Source organism: Podarcis vaucheri (assembly GCF_965113315.1).
Source record: "Podarcis vaucheri genome assembly, chromosome: 18".
In the NCBI taxonomy this organism is placed as follows: domain Eukaryota; kingdom Metazoa; phylum Chordata; class Lepidosauria; order Squamata; family Lacertidae; genus Podarcis; species Podarcis vaucheri.
In genome coordinates, this window is record NC_138756.1 from 3,611,884 (window position 1) to 3,638,382 (window position 26,499).

Below are 26,499 nucleotides of genomic sequence, written 5' to 3' on the forward strand. Positions count from 1 at the left end.
CAACGCAGGAATCTCAGCTGAAGCATCTGTGACAGATGCCCACCCAACCTCTGCTTGAAATCCTTCAAGGAAGGAGAGTCCTTCACCTTCTGAGGGAAACCGTTCCACTGTCAAACAGCTTTTTTGTAAACTTGAAGCCACTGCTTCTCCAGAGCAGGAGGAAAGAATATTGCTCCATCTTCCATACGACTCCACTTGAGATAGTTGAAGATGGCTCTCATATCTCCTCTCAGTCTCTTCTTTTCCAGGCTAAACATACTCAGCTCCTTCAACCGTTCCTCATCAGGCTTGGTTTCCAGACCCCTGATCATCTTGGTTGCCCTCCTCTGCGCACCTTCCAGCTTGTCAACATCCTTCCTAAATGATGGCATTCAGAACTGGACACAGGACTCCAGATGCGGTCTGACCACGGCAGAGTGGTACTATTACTTCCCTCGATGTGAAGTTGTGGACACTAGACTTCTGCTGATGCAGCCTAGAATAGCATTAGCTTTTTTTTGCTGCTGCATCACACTCGACTCATGGTAAGCTTGCGGGTGGCGCTGGGGTTGAACCACAGAGCCTAGGGTTTGCCAATCAGAAGGTCGGCGGTTCAAATCCCCGCGACGGGGTGAGCTCCCGTTGCTCGGTCCCTGCTCCTGCCCACCTAGCAGTTCAAAAGCACATCAAAGTGCAAGTAGATAAATAGGTACTGCTCTGGCGGGAAGGTAAACGGCGTTTCTGTGCGCTGCTCTGGTTCGCCAGAAGTGGCTCAGTCATGCTGACCACATGACCCGGAAGCTGTACGCTGGCTCCCTTGGCCAATAAAGCGAGATGAGCGCCGCAACCCCAGAGTCGGCCATGGCTGGATCTAATCAGGGGTCCCTTTACCTTTACTTTAAGCTTGTGGTCCACCAAGACCCCTAGATCCTTTTCATATGTCCGGCTATGAAGCCAGCTGTCCCCCATCTTATATTTGTGCTGCTGAGTCAGGGTTCTCGTTGGATTATTAATCATTAAGGCGCAACTCTGTGTGTTTGTGTATCGGGAAGAGCAGCAGAGTTCTACGGGGGCCTTGTCACCAGGTGATGGGATGACAGGCCTCTTCCCGCCACGAGTCCCCAGGGATGCGTTTGGCTCGTCTGGCCTTGTCTGGCCTCCTGGACGGGGAGACACTTCCAGGCCAATCAATGCGGGCCTTGATTGATCGCCGCAAGAATGGCTGCAGGGAGACAGAGCAATTATACGCGCACACTCACAGGCGGGGAACCCTTTTTCATCCACGCCAAACGGTGGCCTGGGTGACTTTGTCCAACATCCTTTCTGGCTGCTGGATCTCATGCCACCTGCTCAGGTGCTTTGTTCCACCTAAGAACGCGGCAGCTAAAAAAGCCAATGCAATTCTGGGCTGCATCAATAGGAGTATAGCATCTAGATCAAGGGAAGTAATAGTGCCACTGTATTCTGCTCTGGTCAGACCTCACCTGGAGTACTGTGTCCAGTTCTGGGCACCACAGTTCAAGAAGGACACTGACAAACTGGAACGTGTCCAGAGGAGGGCAACCAAAATGGTCAAAGGCCTGGAAACGATGCCTTATGAGGAACGGCTAAGGGAGCTGGGCATGTTTAGCCTGGAGAAGAGGAGGTTAAGGGGTGATATGATAGCCATGTTCCAATATATAAAAGGAGGTCACGTAGAGGAGGGAGAAAGGTTGTTTTCTGCTGCTCCAGAGAAGCGGACACGGAGCAATGGATCCAAACTACAAGAAAGAAGATTCCACCTAAACATTAGGAAGAACTTCCTGACAGTAAGAGCTGTTTGACAGTGGAATTTGCTGCCAAGGAGTGTGGTGGAGTCTCCTGCTTTGGAGGTCTTTAAGCAGAGGCTTGACAACCATATGTCAGGAGTGCTCTGATGGTGTTTCCTGCTTGGCAGGGGGTTAGACTCGATTGCCCTTGTGGTCTCTTCCAACTCTATGATTCTATGATTCTAGAACATCCTTCCATACCCCCAAGTATGGTTCTTTGGGGACAGGGGGCGGGCTGGTGTGGGGTAGTTCTGAATGGGGTAACTCTGCCCCTGAAGGACCAGGTACGCAGCCTGGGAGTCATTTTGGACTCACAGCTGTCCATGGAGGCGCAGGTTAATTCTGTGTCTAGGCCAGCTCCACCTGGTACGCAGGATGAGACCCTACCTGCCCGCAGACTGTCTCACCAGAGTGGTGCATGCTTAGTTCTCTCCCACTTGGACTACTACAATGCGCTCCACGTGCGGCTACCTTTGAAGGGGACCCGGAAACTACAACTAATCCAGAACGCGGCAGCTAGACTGGTGACAGGGGGCGGCCGCCAAGACCACATAACACTGGTCCTGAAAGACCTACATTGGCTCCCAGTACGTTTCCGAGCACAATTCAAAGTGTTGGTGTTGACCTTTAAAGCTCTAAACGGCCTTGGTCCAGTAGACCTGAAGGAGTGTCTCCACCCCATCGTTCTGCCCAGATGCTGAGGTCCAGCGCCGAGGGCCTTCTGGCAGTTCCCTCATTGCGAGAAGCAAAGCTACAGGGAACCAGGCAGAGGGCCTTCCTGGTAGTGGCTGCTGCCCTGTGGAGTGCCCTCCCATCAGATGTCAAAGAGAAGAACAAGTACCAGACTTTTAGAAGACATCTGAAGGCAGCCCTGTTTAGGGAAGTTTTTAATGTGTGATATTTTAATGTATTTTTAATCTTTGTTGGAAGCAGCCCAGAGTGGTTGCGGAAACTCAGCCAGATGGGCGGGGTACAAATAATAAATTATTATTATTATTATTATTACCCTCCAATGCCCTCCTGACAGGTGTCAAGGAAATATATAACTATCTGGCTTTTAGAAGACAGGGGAGTTTTTAATGTTTGATGTTTTGCTGTGCTCAACATGTTTAATTTGTTGGAAGCCGCCCTGAGAGGCTGGGGCACCCCAGTCAGGTGGGAAGAATATACATATAAACATAATAACCATCCATGCTCTTAAGGCCACCTTCGGCAAATGAGACCCAAGACAGGCCTCCCAAACAATGCTCTTAATCTCAGGGCTGTGGGTTTGAGCCCCATGTTGTGCAAAAAGAGGGTTGGACTAGATGACCCTCGAGGTCCCTTCCAACGCTACGATTCTTTGATTCTAGATAGGCAAAAAAAATGTGCATGCTTGTTCTACGCTAAAAAAACCCCATTAAACCTGTGTTTGAAAACTTTGGAGGTCTGGTTGGAAAAAACATAGACCCTACTGGGTCAAAGATGCTCCGAGATCTGATGTTCAACATAAAGGACTGTCAACAAAACCGTCTGGAAGGGACTGAGAGAGATTTAAGGGCCTCGGACGTGACAGATCCAGGCTGAGAACTGACAGACTGAAGGACAATTTCTGGGGATCGAAACTGGGGGAGGGCGGGGGGGAAGCTATGGAATCCAAAGGGGTACAATTATATGTTTTCATTTGTTAGGTTGTTTTGTAATTATTTTAATAATTGGGAATCTCGTGAAAGGGAACTTGGGTCGACCTTAGAAAAAGGGGTTAATGTCGAGTACTAAAATGAGATTTAGAAGTTTAAAATTGGCTAACTAAGACGAATTAAGTAAAGTATTAATAAGGGATAATTTGGGTATAAAGAACTTGCTGAGCTAAATTTTGGAATTGGGATGCAAGAAGGGGAGGAGGGGGAAGTCCGGGAAAGTGGTTAAGAAAATAAGGTTTTAAAATTATACGTGTTATTTGTGTGTAGTGTCGATGTGTATGTTTATGTTTTTGTGTTTGTCTAAAAAAAAAATGAGAAAACCCTAATAAAAAATTTATATATAAAAAACAAAAACCTGTGTTTGAAAACATCTGTGGTTGCAGTCTCATTTGTTCTTGCAGGAGTTTTAGAGGCATACAGGGCTGTCTGTGGTCTGCCCGTATTGCAGAGTGTGCCAGGTAATGTGTGAACAGGGGACAAGTCGTGGCCCAGAGCTTGAGCATCAACCGGATGTGTGCAAAAGGTCCTTGGTTCAGTCTCTGGCTTCCCCAGCAAAGACTTGCAAACTGAAACATCAGAGGGCCTTGCTTTCTCGCTGAGGCTCAGCGGCACAGCCCCTGCTTTGTCTGGCGCTGGGTTCAAGTCTTCCCATCCCCAGGTGAGACTGGGGAGCTATTATCTATTAAATAAAGCAAGAAACAAAAATATAGAGAGACGGCTTGCACTTTGGTTACACTTTCTTCCAGGAAATCACCAGCGACTATGGGATCATTATTTCCCGTTTCAGATGGGTGTGTGTCTGTCCAAAGGTCTTTTTACGAGATTCTCCAGTCTCAGCGCTTTCTGCTGAATCACCCAAGCAAGGAAACAACCGGTTGACCCTTAAAAACAACACAAAGGGTGAGGGGGAGTCAAGAACAGAGCTAGTTTTTTTGGCCCTCCATTTCTGGAGCGATTTTCCTTTGGGTGCGCAGGTTTAATTTTTTACAATTCTAGAATTGGCACACTTTTCAGACTCCCCGCTTGAGCTTGACAGACCCCGCAGCCGGCCACAGCAGGCAGTCCTGAGCTCCAGCAACGCTTTTTTTAAAATGTTGTACATCGCCCTGGGATCTTTAGATAAAGGGCAGTCTATAAATTGTATTAATGCAGCAGCGCAGTCACTCCAGCTCCTCCAGGCTCTGCCCATCCGTCCTGGCCTGGTGGTTGTTGTGAGGCTGGGAACCGGGAGAGCCAAAAGCCCCCGGCGCGCCCTGCCCGCTGGTTGGCGACACTGCCCTCTGCGCGCGCTCAGAGACCCTCTGGCGCGCCTCGGGGCTGGGCAGGAAGCGGCGGGCGAGAGGGAGGCGCCCTCGGCAGGCGGGCCGGCCGGCGGAAGGGGAGGGCCGGCGAGGGAGGAGCGAGCCAGCAGCCAGGCACGGAGCGAGCGAGCGAGCGCCGCCGCCGCGCCAGCCGCTCCAAGTCCTTCCTCGCCGGGGCCTGAACTTTGCGCGCCGCCGCGATGCGCTAAGGCATTTTTGCGCACGGCGGGCGCCCCCTTGGCAGCCTCCCCGGCCACAGATCGGCGCCCCCCGGCTCTTCGCGGGAGACCAGCCCCCCACCTGGAGCCCCCGAGAAGCCCCCGCACCGCTTCGCGACGCGCCCGCCCGCCATGGCCGCCGGGGAGCCCCGGAGCGCCCCCAACCCTCTCCGGAGCGCGCCAGGCAGGGCCCCCCAACCCTCTCCGCACGGGCGACCCTCCTGAAATCCCGCCCCGGAAAAAAACTTGCCTGGCTTTTTTCTCTCCCCCCCCCCTTTCCTCTTTCCTCCCCTCCCCTGGTTTGGGGGAGTTTCTTTCCAGGATCCCCTTTTTAACAAAACCTTTCCAAAACTTGGAGACCCCCAACCCCTTTCCAACACTTTCCCCCCTCGATCTGCAAAACAACTTTGGGGAGGGTGTATTTTTTCAGGGTCCCAGTTCTCCCTCTCCTAAGACTCCCCCCAAACGCCACCCCCTTCTTGTCCCCCCCCCGATTTTAAGGAATATTATTTACCAGCCCGAAGTGACCTGGATTTAACTTTTTTATCTTTTTACGCTTTCCACCTTGAGCCCCCTAACGTGGGCGCCAGGCTGGTGACCGCTGGCTCCCTCCTCCCACGAAATTGCCCCCCCTGAAATTCCGCTTTGGGGGGGGGAGCCAAGGCTTAATAACAACAATAATCATAATACTGTTGGTGATCTATTAAGGAGACATTTTTGTGCCTGACTTCGCCGCCGCCGCTGCCGTCTGGAAGGAGAGAGCGCCCCCAACCCGCGGCTGGCGGCCGGAGCCGTGCTTGGCCCCCAGCCCGACCCCGGCGGCCCCCCACCACGGACACCCCCGCCGCACCCCTCTCCCCCCCTCCGGGGCGCTATGGCCATGGTGACCGGGGAATGGGGCGACCCTAACGGAGGCGAGGCCAACGGCTTGGAGAAGGGCTACCCCCGGCACTCGGAGGACGACTCGGCCTCCCCCCAGGGGGGCACCAGCGACCAGGAGCCCCTCGACGACGACAAGCCGGGCATCCAGGTGGACTGCGTGGTGTGCGGGGACAAATCCAGCGGGAAGCACTACGGCGTCTTCACCTGCGAGGGCTGCAAGAGTTTCTTCAAGCGCAGCATCCGCAGGAACCTCAGCTACACTTGCAGGTGGGTGGGCCTGGGATTTTAATTTTAAAAAATTAAATCTTGGGGGGGCGGGGGGGTACACCTGGGCATCACCTCCAGGCATCTCTTTATTTAACATCACGTTTATCTCTGAATCCCCCCTAAACCCCCCTTTCTGTCCAGCCTGGCCTTTCCAGAGAAGTCAAGAAGTAGGGGTGCTTTTCCACGCATGAGACTGGGAGAAGGGGTGAGAGAGGGTGGTCTGCCTGTTTGTGAGATGGGGCGGGGTGCTCTCTCCGTTAGAGGGGGTGCTGTGCCCATGGGTGAGAAGGGGTGCCCTTTCTGTTGTGAGAAGGGGGTGCTCTCTCCATGGGTGAGGAGGGGTGCTGTGCCTTCCCGTTTGTGAGAAGGGCACCCTCTGTCCATTTGCGGGGAGAGGTTGCTGTGTCTGTGAGAAGGGGCGCTGGCTGACCCCCTGTTCCGCCTCTGGGGAGTCGGGGCCTTCTCTGCTGTCTGGCCTTCCAGCCTTGGAGTTGCCTCAAAATCCAGGCCGCCTTCGGGGTCTGTTCCTCTGCCTGCTCCTCCTCGGATTGGGGCTTCTTGCTTTGAGACGGAGTCAGGGACATCTTTTGATTCCCCTTGTTGGCGTCCCTCGAGGTGGGTGCCAGGAAACGTGCGCCCCATCTCCTGTGCACTCCCTCACTGCCAACACCCCCCCCCAAATGATTTCGTATTTCCTTTCCCAAATCCGCCTCTGTATCCTATTTCATTTCCTTCGCTTGTATCCACCCCCTTCCTTCAAGGAGCTTGAGGCGGTGGGCACGATTCTCTCCCTCCCTATGCAATCCTCACAACCACCCTACAAGGTTGGAAGATGGGCGCATGGTGGAATTTGAACCTTGGTCTCCAAGGCTCTGGTGAACCTGTGTAGTCAGTCTGGTGAAAATCGGCCTTCCGCCTTGAGAACGCAGCTTGGCTCGCTGACTCGAGATGTCTGGAGTTGTTAGTGTGACTTGCCGTCTGGTTTTGCGGTGCCCTGAGATGTTTTGCTGTTGCAGGCGAGCTGGCCGGGGGGTGCCCCGCTCAAGTGCCACCTCTCCCTCCTTGCCACCCCTAAATGCATCATTGTTTTTGGCGGCTGTGGCCTTCGCGGGAGCATATAAACGCTTAAGCAGGTGTGTGGTTCGGAGCTGAGGCTCTGTCATACTTTGGGTGTCCCCTTTTGAGAGGAGAGGTGGCGAAAAGAACATTTTAACAATGCACGACACTTGTGTGTATGCAGGAGACCAAATACAGTTCCTTCTGATGTTATGTGTCAGTCATATCATAGAATCGTACAGTTGGGACCTCGGGGTCATCTAGCCCAACCCCCTGCGGTCATTCCTGTGCTTGATGTTTCTGCAGGTGGATTGGGTTTTATGCAGCGGTCTTGCATTTTAAGGGTCATAGAATCGCAGAATTTTAGAGTTGGAAGAGACCCTGAGGTTTATATAGTATTGCGTCCTGTTTATTCTTATTTTAAAAAATTGCTTTTCCGTGTGCTCTCATCCAGTGTTCGAAACTCAAATATATAAGCAAGGGGCCAAATGACTCCTTCAACCAAGGTTGCCATTGCCAAAACACAATGCCGGGTTGCCCCTTTTGGGAAAGACGGCTCTAAAGTCTTTATTTTCCAAATGATGGACTGACTGTGATGGATTCTCAGTTCAACATCTGGCTAGTTCAGAGGACAACCTTGCGCCAGGTTAAGAGCTTTGAGAACTTAAAAGAAGGAAAGTCACTTGATCCAGGGACAGTCCACACATCTATTGGCCTATTCCAACCTCTTTTTCTTAATGGTGACACAGGATATTATTCACAACCATGGGGGAAGCAAAGACAAGCGACAACAATTCACTATAACGCTGCTCACTGCTGCTGCTCAGGCTGCACAGAAAAAGCCTTTTGGTTCCTGAAATTCATTCTGAGTGTGCAGATAAAATATAACTGATGGAATTTCACAGGATGGAGCCTTAGTGTGTGAAAACAATCCAGATCCAAGGATCCCCGGATGGCGGAGCGGTCAGGTGCCATCCTGGCTCCCAGGCATCTTCACTTGGTTAAAAGTAGCCAAAAGTCAGGTGCAAATTTCGCCTGGCTAATTTCGAATACTGCCTGGGGTGTGTCGAATCCCTTGCTTTACTTGAAGAGAGAAAGAGAGATCTTTGCGTGTGTGTGTAGAAATCAGGAACATTTTTAAAATATATATTTTATTAGTTTTTTTAACGTATCATTTCAAACAATCATATAACATAACTTCTTATCATACACAATGTTTTAGACTTCTGCCAACACCTCCGATGATTTTCCGTTCTTTTATCACTTATCCTGCATTTCTTAATTTCTCTGTTGCGCTTAATTATCTTAACTCATAATTTTCCTCATGGTCTTCCTTGCAATATTTCAAAAAGTCCCCCTTACAAAACTTCTAGCGTAATCTGTTCATTACAGTTGCTTTTCAAATAGTTTGTATATTTACTCCAGTCTGCTGAGAATCTCTGGTCCCACAGGTTTCGAATCCTTCCTGTTAGTTTATCCAGTTCTGCATAGTCCATAGAAATCAGCAACTTTTTCCTGGCTTGAGTGTTGTCTCCTCAACAAAGGTGAGGGCCCCTTCTGTTGCCCCCCCCCCACTTTTTGCTGGGGTGTCAGTGAAACCGGCTAGCTGCAGATTCCCTCAGTCCTCCTTAAGAGATTCAGCTTTGAAATGGGCCTGGGAATGAGAGCTGGCAGTGGGGATAGTGGTTAGAGCGTTGGACCAATACTTAACCTGGGAAACCAGGGTTCGAATCTTGCTGCCCAGGTTGGTTAGGGATTCTTTACCTGCCATTCCTGCATTGCAAGGAGTTGGACTAGATGACCCTTAGGGGTCTCGTCCCACTCTACAATCCCAGGATTCTGCAAGGATACTAATGGTCTGTCTTGCAGGACTGCTGTTGCAAAGATTTCAAACAAACCCCTGTGTTGCAAAAGAGAACGTCAACAATGTTTAAGCAACACGATGACATACGTAATAGACAATCTTTATAGAATTCCTTCAGCATGGTGGGAAAATATAGAACCCATCTTACTTCAAATGAATATATGTGAATGAAAAGATCAAATGCTGTGGAGCAGTGCTGACGAAGATCTACGAAACAGCAGTCAATATCCGGAATCTCTGTTCAGTGTTGGACATTATATTTGCTGAATACACAAAGCTTCACAGCTTATCTTTCATCGTACAAAGTTTGGTACCTTGCTTCATTTAAAGATTTTCAGAGACTAAGATTTCATTTTGAACTTGTTATTGTTTGAAGGGTTTCTATAAATATTGTCTATTACGTATGCATATGGTCATCGTTGTTGCCTAAACGTCGACGTTGCAAAGATTTCAGCAGTCCTTGGAGTTTTGAGGAAGTCTTCGGAATCATAAATAGGATTTGTTCTTTTCTCAGCTCTGCTTTCCAGGAATCCTTGGAACGAGATTTATTGCAAGAGCTCTGGGACGGATCCTGAACTGGCGGCGGGGTGTGTGAGGGTGCCTCTTCATCCCCTTTGTGACATCCGTGAGGTAGTCAAGCTGGGACTTGTGTGAATCTCCCGTGTTGGGGCCTGTGGCGCTGTTGCGATAACCTTGGATTTTTGCTCCGTTCAAAACAAGCGCTCAAGTTACAAGCCCTCAAGGCTGTTTAGAGTTGGCCGCCTCCACCGCACTGAGTGCTCTGCCCTTCCCTGTGAGTGGGAAAAAGCAGACGATTTCACTCATGCCTGTTGCCAAATCCTTGCCAAATTTGCTGCAGCCCTGGGGGAAGAGGGGTTGGGTGTGAAATACTGGCTGCCTCCTTTCACACCTGGCCAGTTTTCTCACTGGGAGTTGGGTTTTTAATCCTGCGGCTTGGGGCTTTGGCGTGTGTGTCTAAATCCTCCTTTGGGGGTTTGTGGCGTGAACTTTTTGTGATCCGGAGTCGTGCCTAGCAGGTGATTCGAATCCAGGACCAGAGATTGACAGGTGCTTTCCCTTAGATTGTGGCAGCCCATGTGCCCTCGCGATCTGAACCCTGGAGGTTCCTTCACTTCTAGGATTCTGTGATTCGGATCTAACATTTCTCTAGCAGTTGCAATAGGCGGCAGCGTTAGAAACTCAGATATATAATGAAATAAGGGACATGGGTGGCGCTGTGGGTTAAACCACAGAGCCTAGGACTTGCCGATCAGAAGGTCGGCGGTTCGAATCCCCGCGTTGGGGTGAGCTCCTGTTGCTCCGTCCCTGCTCCTGCCAACCTAGCAGTTCGAAAGCACATCAAAGTGCAAGTAGATAAATGGGTACCACTCTGGCCGGAAGGTAAACGGCGTTTCCGTGTGCTGCTCTGGTTCGCCAGAAGCGGCTTAGTCCTGCTGGCCACATGACCCGGAAGCTCTACACCGGCTCCCTCGGCCAATAAAGCGAGATGAGCGCCGCAACCCCAGAGTCGGCCACGACTGGACCTAATGCTCAGGGGTCCCTTTACCTTTACCTTTACCTTTAGGGGCCAAATGGCCCCTTAAACCAAGGTTGCTGGTGCCAAAACAGAAAGCCTAGTCACCCTAAAGTCTTTATTTTCCAAATGATGGACTGACTGTGGTGGATTCTCAGTTAAAACATCTGGCTAATTCAGAAGACAACCTTGAGCAGGGTTAAGAACTTTGAGAACTAAAAGAAGAAAAGTCCCTTGATCCAGTCCACAAATATTGGCTTATTCCAGCCTCTTTTTATCAACAGTGACATGGACCATTCATCACGTAGGAATATTCTTCCCAACTCTTGAGCAGGGCAGTGGGGGAACTGAAGACAAGCAACAACCAGTCACTAGAACGCTCTTCACTGCTCCTTCTCAGGCTGCACAGAAAAAGTGTTTTGGTTCCTGAAATTCATTCCGATTGTGCCGATCAAATATGGCAGGATGAGGCCTTAGTGTGTGAAAACAGTCCAGACCCAAGGATCCCCAGATGGGGGAGACATCAGGCGTCATCCCGGCAGCCAGGCATCTTCACTTGGTCGCAGGTGGCCGATAGCCAGGTGCAAAATGCGCCTGGCAAATTTCGAACACTGCTGCCATCCAGGTTTGAGTCATAAAGAGTCATAGAACGGTAGAGTTGGAAGGGACCCAACTCCCTGCAACGCAAGGTTCTTGCATTAACCCACAAAGCCCAACGTACCTCTGGCCCAAAGTACCTGCAGGACCACCTTATTTCTTCCGGCCCACTTTTACTGGCATCTGAGCCTTGTGTCCTGTGTAACTCACTGCCACTGGAGGCTGGGAAGGAATTGTACCTGCCTTTTTTGTTTCTTACATCTCCTGAAAACTGTGTTAGTCAGATGGGCCTCCCCACTGTAGATTTTCTTTTTTACCAACCCGTACTTATTTGTTTATTTGGGGGGGGGGACTTATTTAACCAAATGTATACAGTCGTACCTTGGAATTTGAGCAGCTTAGTTTTCGAACGTTTTCGCTCCCGAACATTACAAACCCGGAAGTGAGTTCCGCGGCTTTTGATTGGTTGCAGGAGCTTCCTGCAGCCAATCAGAAGCCGCGCGTTGTTTTTCTAATGTTTTGTAAGTTGAACGGATTTCCGGAACGGATTCCGTAACAAAACCTCTTATTGATTTGGAGGGGGGGAGGGGGGAACTATCCGCAGAAACGGTTAAAAGTTAGTATTTTTAAAAATCCAAAGGACAGTTGAAAAATGACCATATATATAATTAATGTTGTTGTTGTTGTTGAAATTTGTATACCACCCTAAACCTGCAAGTCTCAGGGCAGTTCACAGGATAAAGTAACAGTTTAAAAACACGAGAAGCATAGTCAAAACAAAAACAAATCAAAAAGAAACCCGATAACTCACGAAAAGGTTAAGATTAGCGACAAAAAGCAGTTTCAAACAGGTATTTTAAAAAAAACATTCAGGAGGTATTTAAAAATCGACGGTGTATTTACTTAAAGAACAAAATAGCAACAAAAAGCAGTTAAAACAGATATTTTTTATTTGATCAGACGATAAGTACAATTGACCATGTATTTATTTAGCAAAATTCTAAGCCCTTCGCTGATGTTTTTATTGATCTGATTGCGGTTTTATTTGCTGTGTGCCGCATATACCGCGCCACAGCCAATCACCATCATCACCATCGTCTCATTTTTTGTTTTTTTAAGCGCCAAGACTTTCCATTGTGATGACCGTAACTCAGGCTTAAGGTTGCCATTTGGCGATTAGCTTATACACCTGAGTTTCTAACACGGCCTGGGAGAATTCCCTCCAGGCCTGACCTTCTGCACTCAAAGCATATGTCCCAGCCCTGTGGTTCCCTGCCTTCCTTTCGGGCCAAACCACCACCTCGCCTCCATAAACGTATCCCCGGTGTCCTCCGTTACAAACAGCAGTTGTTCCGCTCAGAAAGATAACAGTGCGAAAAAATTGCTGAGCACCAGCAATTAATTGCGCGCTTATTCCAAATCCAATTAAAACCCCTTCGTTCAATTAATGCAGCAAGACTCAGGGACTCGCACCCGGTCCCCGGCCCTTTGTGTGACATTAGGAGGACTTGTGACTGCCTCTCTCTGTGCCTCACGCTCTTTGTGGCCGGAGTAATTGAACCCATAATTTATTTATTTCCCTTGTATAAAACGGGGTGTGTTTGTGTGTCTCCGTCGGCTCCACAAGGGAGCCTTTCATGCCTTTTTCTTTCGACAGTTGGACAGCGCCCAAAGCCGGCCAAATTTGCCTATTTAACACACGCTCCACTTTGGTAGCAAATTAACTGGCCCCCTAATGACATAATTAGCGGGACCATCGCCGCCCCATCAAAGCTCATTCACACGGATATTGGTATCCATACTCAGAAGCTGATTTCTCTAATTTGCAGATTTCTCTTACAGTGGTACCTCGGGTTACATACATTTCAGGTTACATACGCTTCAGGTTACAAACTCCGCTAACCCAGAAATAGTACCTCGGGTTAAGAACTTTGCTTCAGGATGAGAACAGAAATCGTGCAGCGGCAGTGGGAGGCCCCATTAGCTAAAGTGGTGCTTCAGGTTAAGAACAGTTTCAGGTTAAGAACGGACCTCCGGAACGAATTAAGTACTTAACCCGAGGTACCACTGTATTTGCTGAATGTCGGGAGATTCAGGGCAGATTTTTTCTCTTTTAATTAAAAAAAGCGCACCCTCCTCTTCATTCGGCACGTGGTTAAACTGCGGAACTGCCTCCCACTGGAGGCAACTGAGATGGCTTTAAAATAGGATCTGTCACATTCATGAAAGAGGAGGAGGAGGAAGGAAGGGTTCTCGACTCGCCATGATGGCCTCCCAGATCCTCAGCTCAATGGCTTCAAATGACAAGAAAGGAAAGTTCGTTAGTGAAACGGACAACTTTGGAAGGTGGCGGACGCTCCTTCCTTGCAGTTTTTAAAGCAGAGTTTGGATGGCCGTGCTTGTCAGGGATTCTTGAGCATTGCTGGGGGGCAGGGTTGGACTAGATGAGCTTTGGGGGTCCCTTCCAGCTCCACGTTTCCGGGAAAGAAAAGGGGGAAGTGCAGAAGGAACTGTTGCTTACGGCGCATCTCTGTTGCCAAACTTGAAAATCTTCAGATTGTACGGATCTTTTGCCTTTTGCAGGTTTGATGAGCATGGCCCGATGTCTGCAAAAGGTCCATGGGGCTGGGGACTTTTGTGCCTTCACCTTTGCTCTGCCCCTTCCGTCGCATGGACTTTGGACTCGGCTGTTTACACTCTCCCCCCACTTTGTTCAGAGTTTATGCATATAAAATACATTTCTGTTTCTGGCATTTATAGGCATCGAGGGCTCTTGCTTTTGCCGCCTCTGCAAACCCGGAGTTTGCAGAAGTTTTTTGCTTTTAAGCAAATAAGTAAAAAACACAGACATGTCTTGTGAGGGAAAAGGGAGGGCAAAAGACGATGGAGGTGTTGCTGCTGACCTTTAAAGCCCTAAATGGCCTCGGTCTTGTATACCTGAAGGAGCGTCTCCACCCCCATCGTTCAGCCCAGACACGGAGGTCCAGCTTTGAGGGCTTTCTGGCAGTTCCCTCCCTGCGAGAAGTGAGGTTACAGGAAACTAGGCAGAGGGCCTTCTCAGTGGTGGCACCCGCCCTGTCGAACGTCCTCCCATCAGATGTCAAGGAAATAAACAACTATCTGACTTTTAGAAGACATCTGAAGGCAGCCCTGTTTAGGGAAGCTTTTGACGTTTGATTTTTTTATTGTGCTTTTAATTGTGTTGAGACTATCCTCCAGCAGGGCCCAGGGCCTTCTCAGTGGTGGCTCCGACCTGGTGGAATGCTCTGTCCCATGAGGCCAGGGCCCTGCAGGATTTAACTTCCTTCCGCAGGACCTGTAAGACAGAGCTATTCCGCCTGGCTTTCAACTTGAACTTAAACTGATCTTTGATTCCCCTTCCTTTCCTCCCCCTCCCCTTTTTACGAAGACTGCCTGCTCTGGGATCCCACAGCTAATTCTCCCCTGATCTCCTTGCTGGCCCAAATAGGATTAATTTAGCCAGCTAGCCCTGATGATCATCTAATGTTTATTGGATGGATTTTCTCCCTAAATTGATTTTTGAATTCTGAATTTACCGTTATTCACGTTTTATACTGTATTTTATGCTGGTTTTTTTGTTGTATCAATTAAGTGCTTTAAATTTGTTGTTAGCCGCCCTGAGCCCGGCTTTCTGAACCGGGAAGGGCGGGGTATAAATAAAAATGTATTATTACAGTGTTGTTATTATTGGCATTCAGAAAGTCGCACATTCACTCTCTGATGTCCCCAGGTACAGCTGGCTGAAACCCTGGAGAGCATCTCCTGCCACTCAGTGCAGAATTACAGAGCTGGAAGAGACTATAGGATAGTAGAGTTGGAAGGGGCCTCTGAGGGTCATCCAGACCAACCCCCTGCAATGCAGAAATCTCTGCTAAAGCATCCTTGGCAGATGACCCTCCACCCTCTGCTTTAAAGCCTCCAAGGGAGAAGAGTCCACAGCCTCCCGAGGGAGACCGTTCCCCAGCTGAACAGCTCTCAGTGTCAGGAAGTTGTTGGCCACCCTCCTCTGCCCACGTTCTTGTGTACCAGTTTTAAATCATGAGGACTAGATCCCTGCTTCATTTCTAAATGAAAGGACCATAGCTTAAGGGCTCAGACCCCAATGGCATGTCCCCAATGCTGCGCCCAGGGTCCTGAAACCTTGGAGCAGGGGTAGGCAACCTAAGTCCCAGGGGCTGGATGCGGCCCAATCACCTCCTCAATCTGGCCTGCGGACGGTTCAGGAATCAGTGTGTTTTTACATGAGTAGAATGTGCCCTTTTATTTAAAATTCATCTCTGGGTTATTTGTGGGGCCCACCTGGTGTTTTTACATGAGTAGAATGTGTCCTTTTATTTAAAACGCATCTCTGGGTTATTTGTGGGGCAGAGGAATTATTATTAATTTTTTTAATAAAAATTTTATTGGTTTTACAAAGTTTTTATAAACACAAACAAATCGACAAACACACAAACAAACATGTATAATTTTGTGTCCCTTTTTTCTTAAACCTTACTTCGCCGACTTCCCCATACCTCCCCTTTCTGCATTCCAATTTCCAAAGTTATTTCAGCAAATCCTAAACTTAATTTTATCAAATCTTTCCCTTATTCTTTTCTTTTACTTAATCTTTTGCAGCTGTAACCCCCATTTCCCCCTAAAACCTCCGCATTTTAGCATTCATTAATTTTGCAATGTTTCTTAAGATAGATTTTGAATTTCTTCCAATCTTCTTCCGCCGTCTCTTTCCCCTGGTCACGAATTCTGCCGGAATTAGTTCATTATTTTTTTCAAAATACGGTTGTACCTCTGGTTGCGAACAGGATCCGTTCTGGAGCCCCATTTGCAACCTGAGAGGAACACAACCCGCGCCTGCGCGTCTACGCAGGTGCGGGTCGCGATTTGTCACTTCTGCACATGTGTGTGACGTCACTTTGCGTGTCTGCGCATGTGCGAGCGGCGAAACCTGGAAGTAACCCTTTCTGGTACTTCCAGGTCGCCGCGGGACTCAACCTGAAAAGACATAACTTGAACCGAACGTAACAAGAGGTATGACTGTATATTCCGGCCCACCACATGGTCTGAGGGACGGGGGACCGGCCCGCGGCTGAAAAAGGTTGCTGACCCCTGCCTTGGAGAGTCGCTGCCAGTCAGTGCAGGCAGTCTTGAGCTTCAATGGACCAGCGTTGTGATGCGGCATAAAACGTCTTTCCGGAGATACTGAGGCGAGGCAGTCCCACCTGCCTGCCTGCTTTATCCCTCCTGCCCTGGTAACCCTCTCCTCAGAGCCCCTGGTCCGGGGAGGAGGGAATTTTTGGGATTCCTGACTCCTTTGCCGGCTCATGCGCATTGACCTGATGGGCCCCAAAGAGAGAAATGGTCTGTGTGCATTTGGAGAAGCCAGAGGGTTTCAATTCTTTGCTAGTGCAGAAGGCAAGTTTCCAAATGGGATGGGAATTGGAAGAGGTTCATCACAACCTATGCGGAGTCCAGAATTCTCTTCTCCCCGTGGTTAGAAACTCGGATATATAAGCCAAATGGCACCTTAAACCCAGGTTATAGTTGCCACAATACAGTGGTGCCCCGCAAGACGAATGCCTCGCAAGACGGAAAACCCGCTAGACGAAAGGGTTTTCTGTTTTTGAACTGCTTCGCAAGACGATTTTCCCTATGGGCTTGCTTTGCAAGACGAAAACGTCTTGCAAGTGTTCCGATTTTCCCCCGCTCCCCCCCTTTTCTAAGCCGCTAATAGCCTTTTAGCCGCTAATCCGCTAAGCCTTTAATAGCCGCTAAGCCTTTAATAGCCGCTAATAGCGCTAATCCGCTAATAGGGTTGATTCGCAAGACGAAAAAACCGCTAGACGAAGTGGCTCGCGGAACGGATTAATTTCGTCTTACGAGGCACCACTGTAGATAGTGGGGGGATGACGACGATGATTTCTATACCACTTTATATTTTAAAGAAAGAAAAACCCTCAAAGTCGTTTACAACACATTAAAATATCCAATCAACATAGACACCGAGAGACAACAGGACTGCTCAAGGTGCCCCTGCTATAAAATTGGAGAAATCGAGAGATATATAGCCGCACTGGCAGCATATCTCTTCTTTCTCGTATCCAAAAATGCAAGAAGGGCTTTTACACTCGCCGGAAGCTCGGCTCTGCCCTCGCCGGATTCTTAAAAAAAGTCCCATATGCTCAGAGACTTTGCGCCTGTTCACTGGGGGAGCTAGGAAGCCCAGAGCACTGGCTCTTTAGATGTCCCTTTTAGGAAGAGGCACGGAGTGAGACCACTGGTCCCCTGCTGGTGAGGCTCGCTGACCTCCCGGAAAAGCAAAAATTGACCTTTTCCTGTTAGGCAAAGATCATAAGACGACCCGGATGGTCGCCCGATTCTGTGTACAGATCTGTAGGCGCAGACCATCCCCCGACCCAAAGTAGTTCGTTAAGAAAATCCCCAAACTCTGTTCCATGAGTGACTCTGGGTCATCTCTCTGCGGTAGCTTATCTGAAAGTTTTAAGTGTCTATATGCTTATCGCATTTATAAATTTTTAATTTATTGTTGTACATTGTTTTAAATGTTTGCTTTCCTTTTGGGATTGTACCCCCAAGTGTGTTTTATAAGCTGCTCTCCGACCGTAATAAATTATCTATCTATCTATATCCAATCAAACAATCTAGAATAAAACAAATTCAGACTTCTGGGGAAATATTTCTGATTCTTCTCTAAGTGACATTTTGATTCCCATTTACTTACTTATTTACTTACCTAAAAGGTAAGGTAAAGGGACCCCTGACCATTAGGTCCAGTCGTGGCCGACTCTGGGGTTGCGGCGCTCATCTCGCTTTATTGGCCAAGGAAGCCGGCGTACAGCTTCCGGGTCATGTGGCCAGCAGGACTAAGCCGCTTCTGGCGAACCAGAGCAGCGCACGGAAACGCCGTTTACCTTCCCGACGGAGCGGTACATATTTATCTACTTGCACTTTGACGTGCTTTTGAACTGCTAGGTTGGCAGGAGCAGGGACCGGGCAACGGGAGCTCACCCCGTCGCGTGGATTCGAACCGCCGACTTTCTGATTGGCAAGTCCTAGGCTCTGTGGTTTAACCCACAGCGCCACCCGCGTCCCTTACTTACTTACCTACCTACCTGCTTAATATATAGAGCCTCCCACTAGCAGACGTGCTCTAGAAAGGCAGGGTGGTGTAGTGGTGAGAATGGCAGACTAGGACCCGGGAGACCAGGATTCCAGAGTTCAAATGCCCGCTCAGTCATGGAGCTCACTGCGTGTCCTTGGAGTCAGTCCCAGCCTCTTAGCCTACCTCTCAGGGTCGTTGTAGGCATTAAGTTGGCGGGGGGGGGGTGAACCGTGTAGTCCTTGGAGAAAAAGGTGGGAGACATATGCAATAAATCAGCTCTTGTGCTTATCTGCTTAAGAAAGCGGGAAGGAGCAGCCAGGTGGAGATATCAGTTGCCAGCCTGGGCACCCAGAAATCTCCATGTGGTTGCAATGGGACCCGTGGCAGTTGCGAAACGCGCCTGGCACCTGCCTAATTTCTAACACTGTTCCAAGGTAGGAATAGGAGAGTTTCCCCAAGTCCGAAACCCCTGGAGAACCACTTCCACTCAGTTTATTTTTCCGTGGCTATTTGGCTAACATTGCTAATGTCATTTTACAGATTATAAATGCTGCATTGATGTGTCAATCATATAACACAACTTTTGCTTGAATTGTAGTGCTTAGCTTGTTTTTTGTGGCTGCTGCTTTGTGAACGGTTGCAAAATGCGCCTGGGGAATTTCTGGCACTGGGTGACTTACGGAGAGGTTCATCTTTTTATTTTTATTTTTTAACAATATGTGCATTTCCTCAAAGAGACGGGACGGCCGTGTGTGTAAACGGGAGGAAGGAAGCAGCTTATCTCATGATTTTTGTTTTAACCTAGGTCGAACCGCGACTGCCAGATTGACCAACACCACCGCAATCAATGCCAGTATTGCCGTCTGAAAAAGTGTTTCCGCGTCGGGATGAGGAAAGAAGGTACTCTCCAGTACTGGGGTGTGTGTGTATGTGTGTATGTGATATTTGGAGAGATACAAACTCCAAAGAGGATGACACATATGTCTGTTAACCGAGGTCCCTTGCAGGACCTCGAAAGCTGCTGAATTTATTTTGTGCTACATCACACAACTCATGTCATCAGGTATATCACTTATTTTTGGGTTTATTTTCATCCTCTTGTTTCTGCATCCCATCTTTCCTTCCCTCCTCTCCATTCCCCCCCAAGATCTTTATTGAAACGTAACATATATGCATAATAACCAAAATTCCCAATGATTCCCTCACATAAAACATAATACAGTGGTACCTCGGGTTAAGTACTTAATTCGTTCCAGAGGTCCGTACTTAACCTGAAACTGTTCTTAACTTGAAGCACCACTTTAGCTAATGGGGCCTCCTGCTGCCGCCACGCTGCCGGAGCACGGTTTCTGTTCTCATCCTGAAGCAAAGTTCTTAACCTGAAGCACTATTTCTGAGTTAGCGGAGTCTGTAACCTGAAGCGTATTTAACCCGAGGTGCCACTGTACCTAGATTAAAACAGCTACTTAATTATACACTTAATTATAAACCCCACCACCCACCCACTACTTCCCTCCACAGCAATCCGACTTCTTTATATTTCTTTCTACCTTTCCCCCTTGCATTCTATAATAAATTATTTTTGTTACGTTCTGATTTTTCCTTCTTTCGTTACTGGTTTTGTTATTGCTTACATTTTTTTATTCTAAGCCTATCAGCGTGTCATTTTTAGAACAATATTTTGACATACAATCTTCGAAATACTTCCATGCCATTCTTGACTTTTGATTTGATTGAGATCTTATAATTTTGCCAATTCTATATACTCAATTTACAAATCCACTCTTCCTTTGTTGGTTTGTCCTGAGATTTCCATTTAGTGGCAATTGCTACCCTGGCAGCTGTTGGTGCATATAAAAAGATGGGTTTTTTTTTTCATATGTGGTATGCCTTTGTCAGGGAACTGACATCGGAGGGAGAGGCAAAGGGGAGGCTCCCAGATTCTGCGGGCGAAGGACCCAGCACCAGGGGGAGAAGCAGCTCAGTAGAGGAGGAAGGAAATCAGCGCAACACCAGGGATAAAGGGGGGCAAATGGGGGAAGCGAAGGAAGAGCTCCGGGATTCTTCCCTGGGGATTAGTGAGGAGACCACAGGCCCTCCGCTACCCACGCCCTCCCTGCGCAGAAGACTCCCGCGCAGTGAGAGAAGGAGGCGACTGGGAGTCAGACAACTTTTATGCTGGAAGAGGTTTAAGAAACGCCCACAGACAGATTCTGCCAGCGACTGAGACAGCCACACGGAGATGGGCTGTGCAGTCAGAACGGTTTAACCAAGGCAATTAAGCCTAGAGAGGCGGCAGTTTACGCACGAGTAACTCATACCTCATTACACCCACCAACCCTAACAGATAAGCTTGGGATTTTTTATCCTCTCCTCTCCATTTTTATCCTTGCATCGACCCTGTGAGATTGGTTAGGCTGAGAGGCAGCTGCTGGTCCCCAAGGAGAAAGCAAGAGAAAAGGAAAAGAAGGAAAAAACGAAAAAAGTTGTTGTTGTTTAGTCGTTTAGTCGTGTCCGACTCTTCGTGACCCCCTGGACCAGAGCACTTCAGGCACTCCTGTCTTCCACTGCCTCCCGCAGTTTGGTCACTCTCATGTCGGTAGCTTCGAGAACACTGTCCCACCATCTCGTCCTCTGTCGTCCCCTTCTCCTTGTGCCCTCCATCTTTCCCAACATCAGGGTCTTTTCCAGGGAGTCTTCTCTTCTCATGAGGTGGCCAAAGTATTGGAGCCTCAGCTTCAGGATCTGTCCTTCCAGTGAGCACTCAGGGCTGATTTCCTTCACAATGGAGAGGTTTGATCTTCTTGCAGTCCATGGGACTCTCAAGAGTCTCCTCCAGCAACAGAATTCAAAAGCATCCATTCTTTGGCGATCAGCCTTCTTGATGGTCCAGTAGAGTGAAAGGACTACTGGCTCTCTGCAGCTACATATGATGCTCACTCTTTAAGTTCCAACCATTCTGTCTTCTATAATGTATTTTTAAATTTTGTTCCACTGAATGTCTGGCGCAGCTGGCACCCAGTACCTGCTGGATGGCAGAAGGGGACTCAACTGGCAGGACTCAACTTTGCAGATGGTCTGACCTTTGGTGAAATCTGCCAGCCACCCACAGACCCGACCTGAAAGAGAGTTGTTTCAGGGAATCAATGCTTAGGAGCTGCCGTACGCCAGCAATGCAAAGGGGTCAAAGGTCCGACACTGGCACGGATAACCCTGGGTCAAAGTGACTGGTGCCAGCTGGAACGCAGCAGAACCAGGGTTCAAAATAAGCCAGGAGCCAAATGCATTTTGCACCTGACCATCAGCCATTTAGGGACGCAGGTGGCCCTGTGGGTTAAACCACAGAGCCTAGGACTTGCTGATCGGATGGTCGGCTGTTCGAATCCCCACGATGGGGTGAGCCCCCGTTGCTCAGTCCCTGCTCCTGCCAACCTAGCAGTTCGAAAGTACGTCAAAGTGCAAGTAGATAAATAGGTACCACTCTGGCGGGAAGGTAAACAGCGTTTCTGTGCACTGCTCTGGTTCCCCAGAAGCGGCTTAGTCCTGCTGGCCACATGACCCGGAAGCTGTACGCCGGCTCCCTCGGCCAGTAAAGCGAGATGAGCGCCGCAACCCCAGAGTTGGTCACGACTGGACCTAATGCTCAGGGGTCCCTTTACCTTTCATCCACTTGCGACTGAGTGAAGATGCCTGGGAGCCAGATTGCACAATCAGAATGAATTTCAGGAACCAAAACGTTTTTTCTGTGCAGCAGGAGCAGGCGCACTGAACAGCGTCACAGTGAATTGTTGTTGCTTGTCTTCGCTTCCCCCACTGCCCTGCTCAGAGTTGTGAAGGATATTCCTACCTTATGAATGGTCAGTGTCACCATTAAGAAAAAGCCAATATATATATATATGGATTGTCCCTGGATCAAGTGACTTTCCTTTTTTAAGCTCTCAAAATTCTCAACCTGGCTCAAGGTTGTCCTCTGAACTAGCCAGATGTTTAACTGAGAATCAATCACAGTCAGTCCATCATTCGGAAAATGAGACTTGTCCCAAAATGCCAACTAGAAATTCCGTTTTGGCGCCTGTAACCTCAGTTTAAGAAGCCATTTGGCTCACATATCTGAGTTTCTTTTTTAAAAAACATGAAACATTTTACTTTTTACTTTTTTATTTTTTCAATATAAATTTTTCAACACATCATTTCAACAGTAATTAAACATACTTTCATTTCTTACACCATTTTTTTGACTTCCATCAATCACATCTGAAAATTTTCTAGTCTATTCACTTAATATACATTTCTTACTTCCACTATTAGATTTAAATCTCTTAACCAATATCTCTATTCTTTTTCTACTTTGCAATATTTCATATATTTCTCCTTACAAAACTTCTTGCATTCCTACTAGCGTAATTTGTTGATTACAGTTGCTCTTCAAATAGTTCGTATATTTCTTCCAATCTTCCGCAAATCTCTGGTCCCGCAGGTTTCGAACCCTTCCTGTCATTTTGTCCAGTTCTGCGTAGTCCATTAGTTTCGTCTGCCCTTCTTCTTTCGTCAGAATTTCTTCTTGCTTCCATTTCTGGGCTAACAATACTCTTGCCGCTGTTGTTGCATATAAAAACAATTTAACATCTTGCCTATTAATATCTTCACCACTTTTTATTTTATTTTTCAAATATATATTTCCACAATTTTCACATATATTGGCGACTGAAACCTTGGTTTTAGGAGCCATTTGGCGCCTAGCTCATCTGTCTTGCGTTTCTAAAACTGCCTGCATCCTAGAAAGCCACATCAGTCTGTTTAAGGTAAAGAGTACAGGGACCCCTGACCGTTAGGTCCAGTTGCGGACGACTCTGGGGTTGCGGCGCTCATCTCACTTTATTGGCCAAGGGAGCCGACGTACAGCTTCCGGGTCATGTGGCCAGCAGGACTAAGCCGCTTCTGGCAAACCAGAGCAGCGCACGGAAACGCCGTTTACCTTCCCGTCGGAGCGGTACCTATTTATTTACTTGCACGTTGACGTGCTTTCGAACTGCTAGGTTGGCAGGAGCAGGGACCGAGCAACGGGAGCTCACCCTGTTGTGGGGATTCGAACCGCCGACCTTCTGATTGGCAAGCCCAGAGCAAAGGGGAAGCTGAGGTCTGGCAGCGTGAGATGGCTGGGGAGGCAGGTTAACGTGGGACCTGGTGCGGAGTCAAGCTTTGGCGGAGTGAGCTGCTTGCCTTCAAGGTTGCCGGAGGGCTCAGCGGGTCGCTGTCAAACCGGTAAAACAGGTGGTGTTTGTTTGGAGAGTGCAGGATTTTACAGGCGGGTGAGGAAAGGAGCCTGCAGGCTGGCAGGTCATATGACTCAGTAGCAGTAAAGGTCACAGCTGGAGAGCCAAATACCATCTTGAGAGCGAGCGAGCACCAAATTATTCCTTTGTTTGGATTTTTGGCCCCGTTTCCACAGGTCATAGAATCATAGAATCCTAGAGTTGGAAGAGACCACAAGGGCCATCGAGTCCAACCCCCTGCCAAGCAGGAAACACCATCAGAGCACTCCTGACATATGGTTGTCAAGCCTCTGCTTAAAGACCTCCAAAGCAGGAGACTCCACCACACTCCTTGGCAGCAAATTCCACTGTCAAACAGCTCTTACTGTCAGGAAGTTCTTCCTCATGTTTAGGTGGAATCTTCTTTCTTGTAGTTTGGATCCATTGCTCCGTGTCCGCTTCTCTGGAGCAGCAGAAAACAACCTTTCTCCCTCCTCTATGTGACATCCTTTTATATATTGGAACATGGCTATCATATCACCCCTTAACCTCCTCTTCTCCAGGCTAAACATGCCCAGCTCCCTTAGCTGTTCCTCATAAGGCATCGTTTCCAGGCCTTTGACCATTTTGGTTGCCCTCCTCTGGACACGTTCCAGTTTGTCAGTGTCCTTCTTGAACTGTGGTGCCCAGAACTGGACACAGTACTCCAGGTGAGGTCTGACCAGAGCAGAATACAGTGGCACTATTACTTCCCTTGATCTAGATGCTATACTCCTATGGATGCAGCCCAGAATTGCATTGGCTTTTTTAGCTGCTGCGTCACACTCTTGGCTCAACAGTGATTGTGCCCCTCACTCACCACCCCCTCGGGTTTCTAAGGTCTCCAGGGGAGATTGTGCCCTCGGATCCTGCCCACGAGCTCCTCCCTTCATTGGGAACGGGATAGAGTCATAGAATTGCAGCGTTGGAGGGGTCCCCCACAGGTCATCCAGTCCAACCCCCCTGTGATGCAGTTGTAGCTGCCTTTGCTGGATCAGACCCCAGAAAGTTCCCTTTGGCCCAGAGGATCATGCGGAGCCAAAGATTCTGGCATTTGCAGGGGGGTGGGCAGGATTTTACCACACTGTGGTTCTGTGGTTCCTGGGAAGGGTAGCTACTGCTGCAGAAGACCCTGAAACGAGAAGTAATCGACTAGAAAGTTAGATTAAATAACAAAAATCAAAAAGTTTAAGGAAAAAGTTAACCAGGAATTAAACAAAGACTTAACGAGATGCCGGCTACAAAACTCGTTTCAGTGAACTAATCAGGAAATAAAGAAATTATAAACCTTAAATGATTTTAAACAAACTCAAGAGCAAGGCTGAAATGCTTCCCTGAGTTTTGTAGCCGGCATCTCGTTAAGTCTTTGTTTAATTCTAGGATAATATTTTCCTTAAACTTTTTGGTTTTTGTTATTTAATTTAACTCTATAGTCGATTACTTGTCATTTCAGGGATTTTCACGGCATTTCATTTGTTTTGTGTAATTTCTTGGTTCCGTGACTGTCCTTTTTCCACTGACGGTTGCAGAAGACAGCTTGTCAACACCCTCCTTAATTTGTGGCGCCCAGAATTGGACACAGTATTCAGGTGTGGCCTGACCAAGGCAGAAAAGATTGGGACTATTTTCCCCCTTGATCTGGACACTAGGCTTCTGCTGATGCAGCCTAGAATAGCATTCGCTTTTTTTGCTGCTGCATCACCCTGTTGGCTCATGTTCAGTTTGCGGCCCACCAAGACCCCTAGATCAGCCTTTCTCAACCTGTGGGTCCCCAGATGTTGTTGGACTACAACTCCCATCACCCCTAGCTAGCAAGGCCAGAGCTCAGGGATGATGGGAGCTGTAGTACAACACCTGGGGACCCTCAGATCCTTTTCACAGGTATTGCTAGTAAGTCAGGTGTCTCCCAATCCTATACAGTGGTACCTCGGGTTACATACGCTTCAGGTTACAGAGTGGTGGTGGGTTAGTGGAGTCTGTAACCTGAAGCTTATGTAACCTGAGGTACCACTGTAGTTGTTTATCTCTTTGACATCTGATGGGAGGGCGTTATACAGGAAGGGCGCCACTACCGAGAAGGCCCTCTGCCTGGTTCCCTGCAACTTTGCTTCTCGCAATGAGGGAACAGCCAGAAGGCCCTCGGAGCTGGACCTCAGTGTCCGGGCTGAACGATGGGGATGAAGATGCTCCTTCAGGTATACCGGGCCTTTGAGGCTGTTTAGGGCTTTCAAGGTCAGCACCAATACTTTGAATTGTGCTCGGAAACGTACTGGGAGCCAAGGTAGGTCTTTCAAGACCGGTGTTATGTGGTCTCGGCGGTCGCCCCCAGTCCCCAGTCCGGCTGCCGCATTCTGGATTAGTTGCAGTTTCCGGGTCACCTTCAAAGGTAGCCCCACGTAGAGCGCATTGCAGTAGTCCAAGCAGGAGATAACTAGAGCATGCACCACTCTGGTGAGACAGTCCGCGGGCAGGTAGGGTCTCATCCTGCGTACCAGATGGAGTTGGTAAACAGCCACCCCGGACACAGAACTGATCTGCGGCTCCATGGACAACTGTGAGTCCTGAATGACTCCCAGGCTGCGCACCTGGTCCTTCAGGGGCACAGTTACCCCATTCAGGACCAGGGAGTCCTCCACACCTGCCCGCCCCCTGTCCCCCAAAAACAGTACTTCTGTCTTGTCAGGATTCAACCTCAATCTGTTAGCTGCCATCCATCCTCCAACCGCCTCCAGGCACTCACACAGGACCTTCACCACCTTCACTGGTTCTGATTTGAAAGAGAGGTAGATTAGTTGTAGTTTCTGGGTCACCTTCCAAGGTAGCCCCACGTAGAGCGCATTGCAGTAGGCGGGAGATAACCAGAGCATGCACCACTCTGG

At 48.7% G+C, this 26,499-nt stretch overlaps 1 protein-coding gene across 1 annotated transcript in view; it reads left to right on the forward strand.

Annotated features, from left to right (window-relative positions):
• The first annotated feature begins 4,869 nt into the window (after nucleotides 1–4,869).
• Nucleotides 4,870–26,499, forward strand: part of NR2F6 (nuclear receptor subfamily 2 group F member 6) — a 28,368-nt gene continuing 6,738 nt past the window's right edge. Inside the window, exons 1-2 of the mRNA XM_082206593.1 lie at nucleotides 4,870–6,137; nucleotides 19,135–19,229. Of these exons, the coding sequence (XP_082062719.1) occupies nucleotides 5,863–6,137; nucleotides 19,135–19,229 (370 nt within the window). The 5' untranslated portion in view covers nucleotides 4,870–5,862. The remainder of the gene's footprint in view (nucleotides 6,138–19,134; nucleotides 19,230–26,499) is intronic.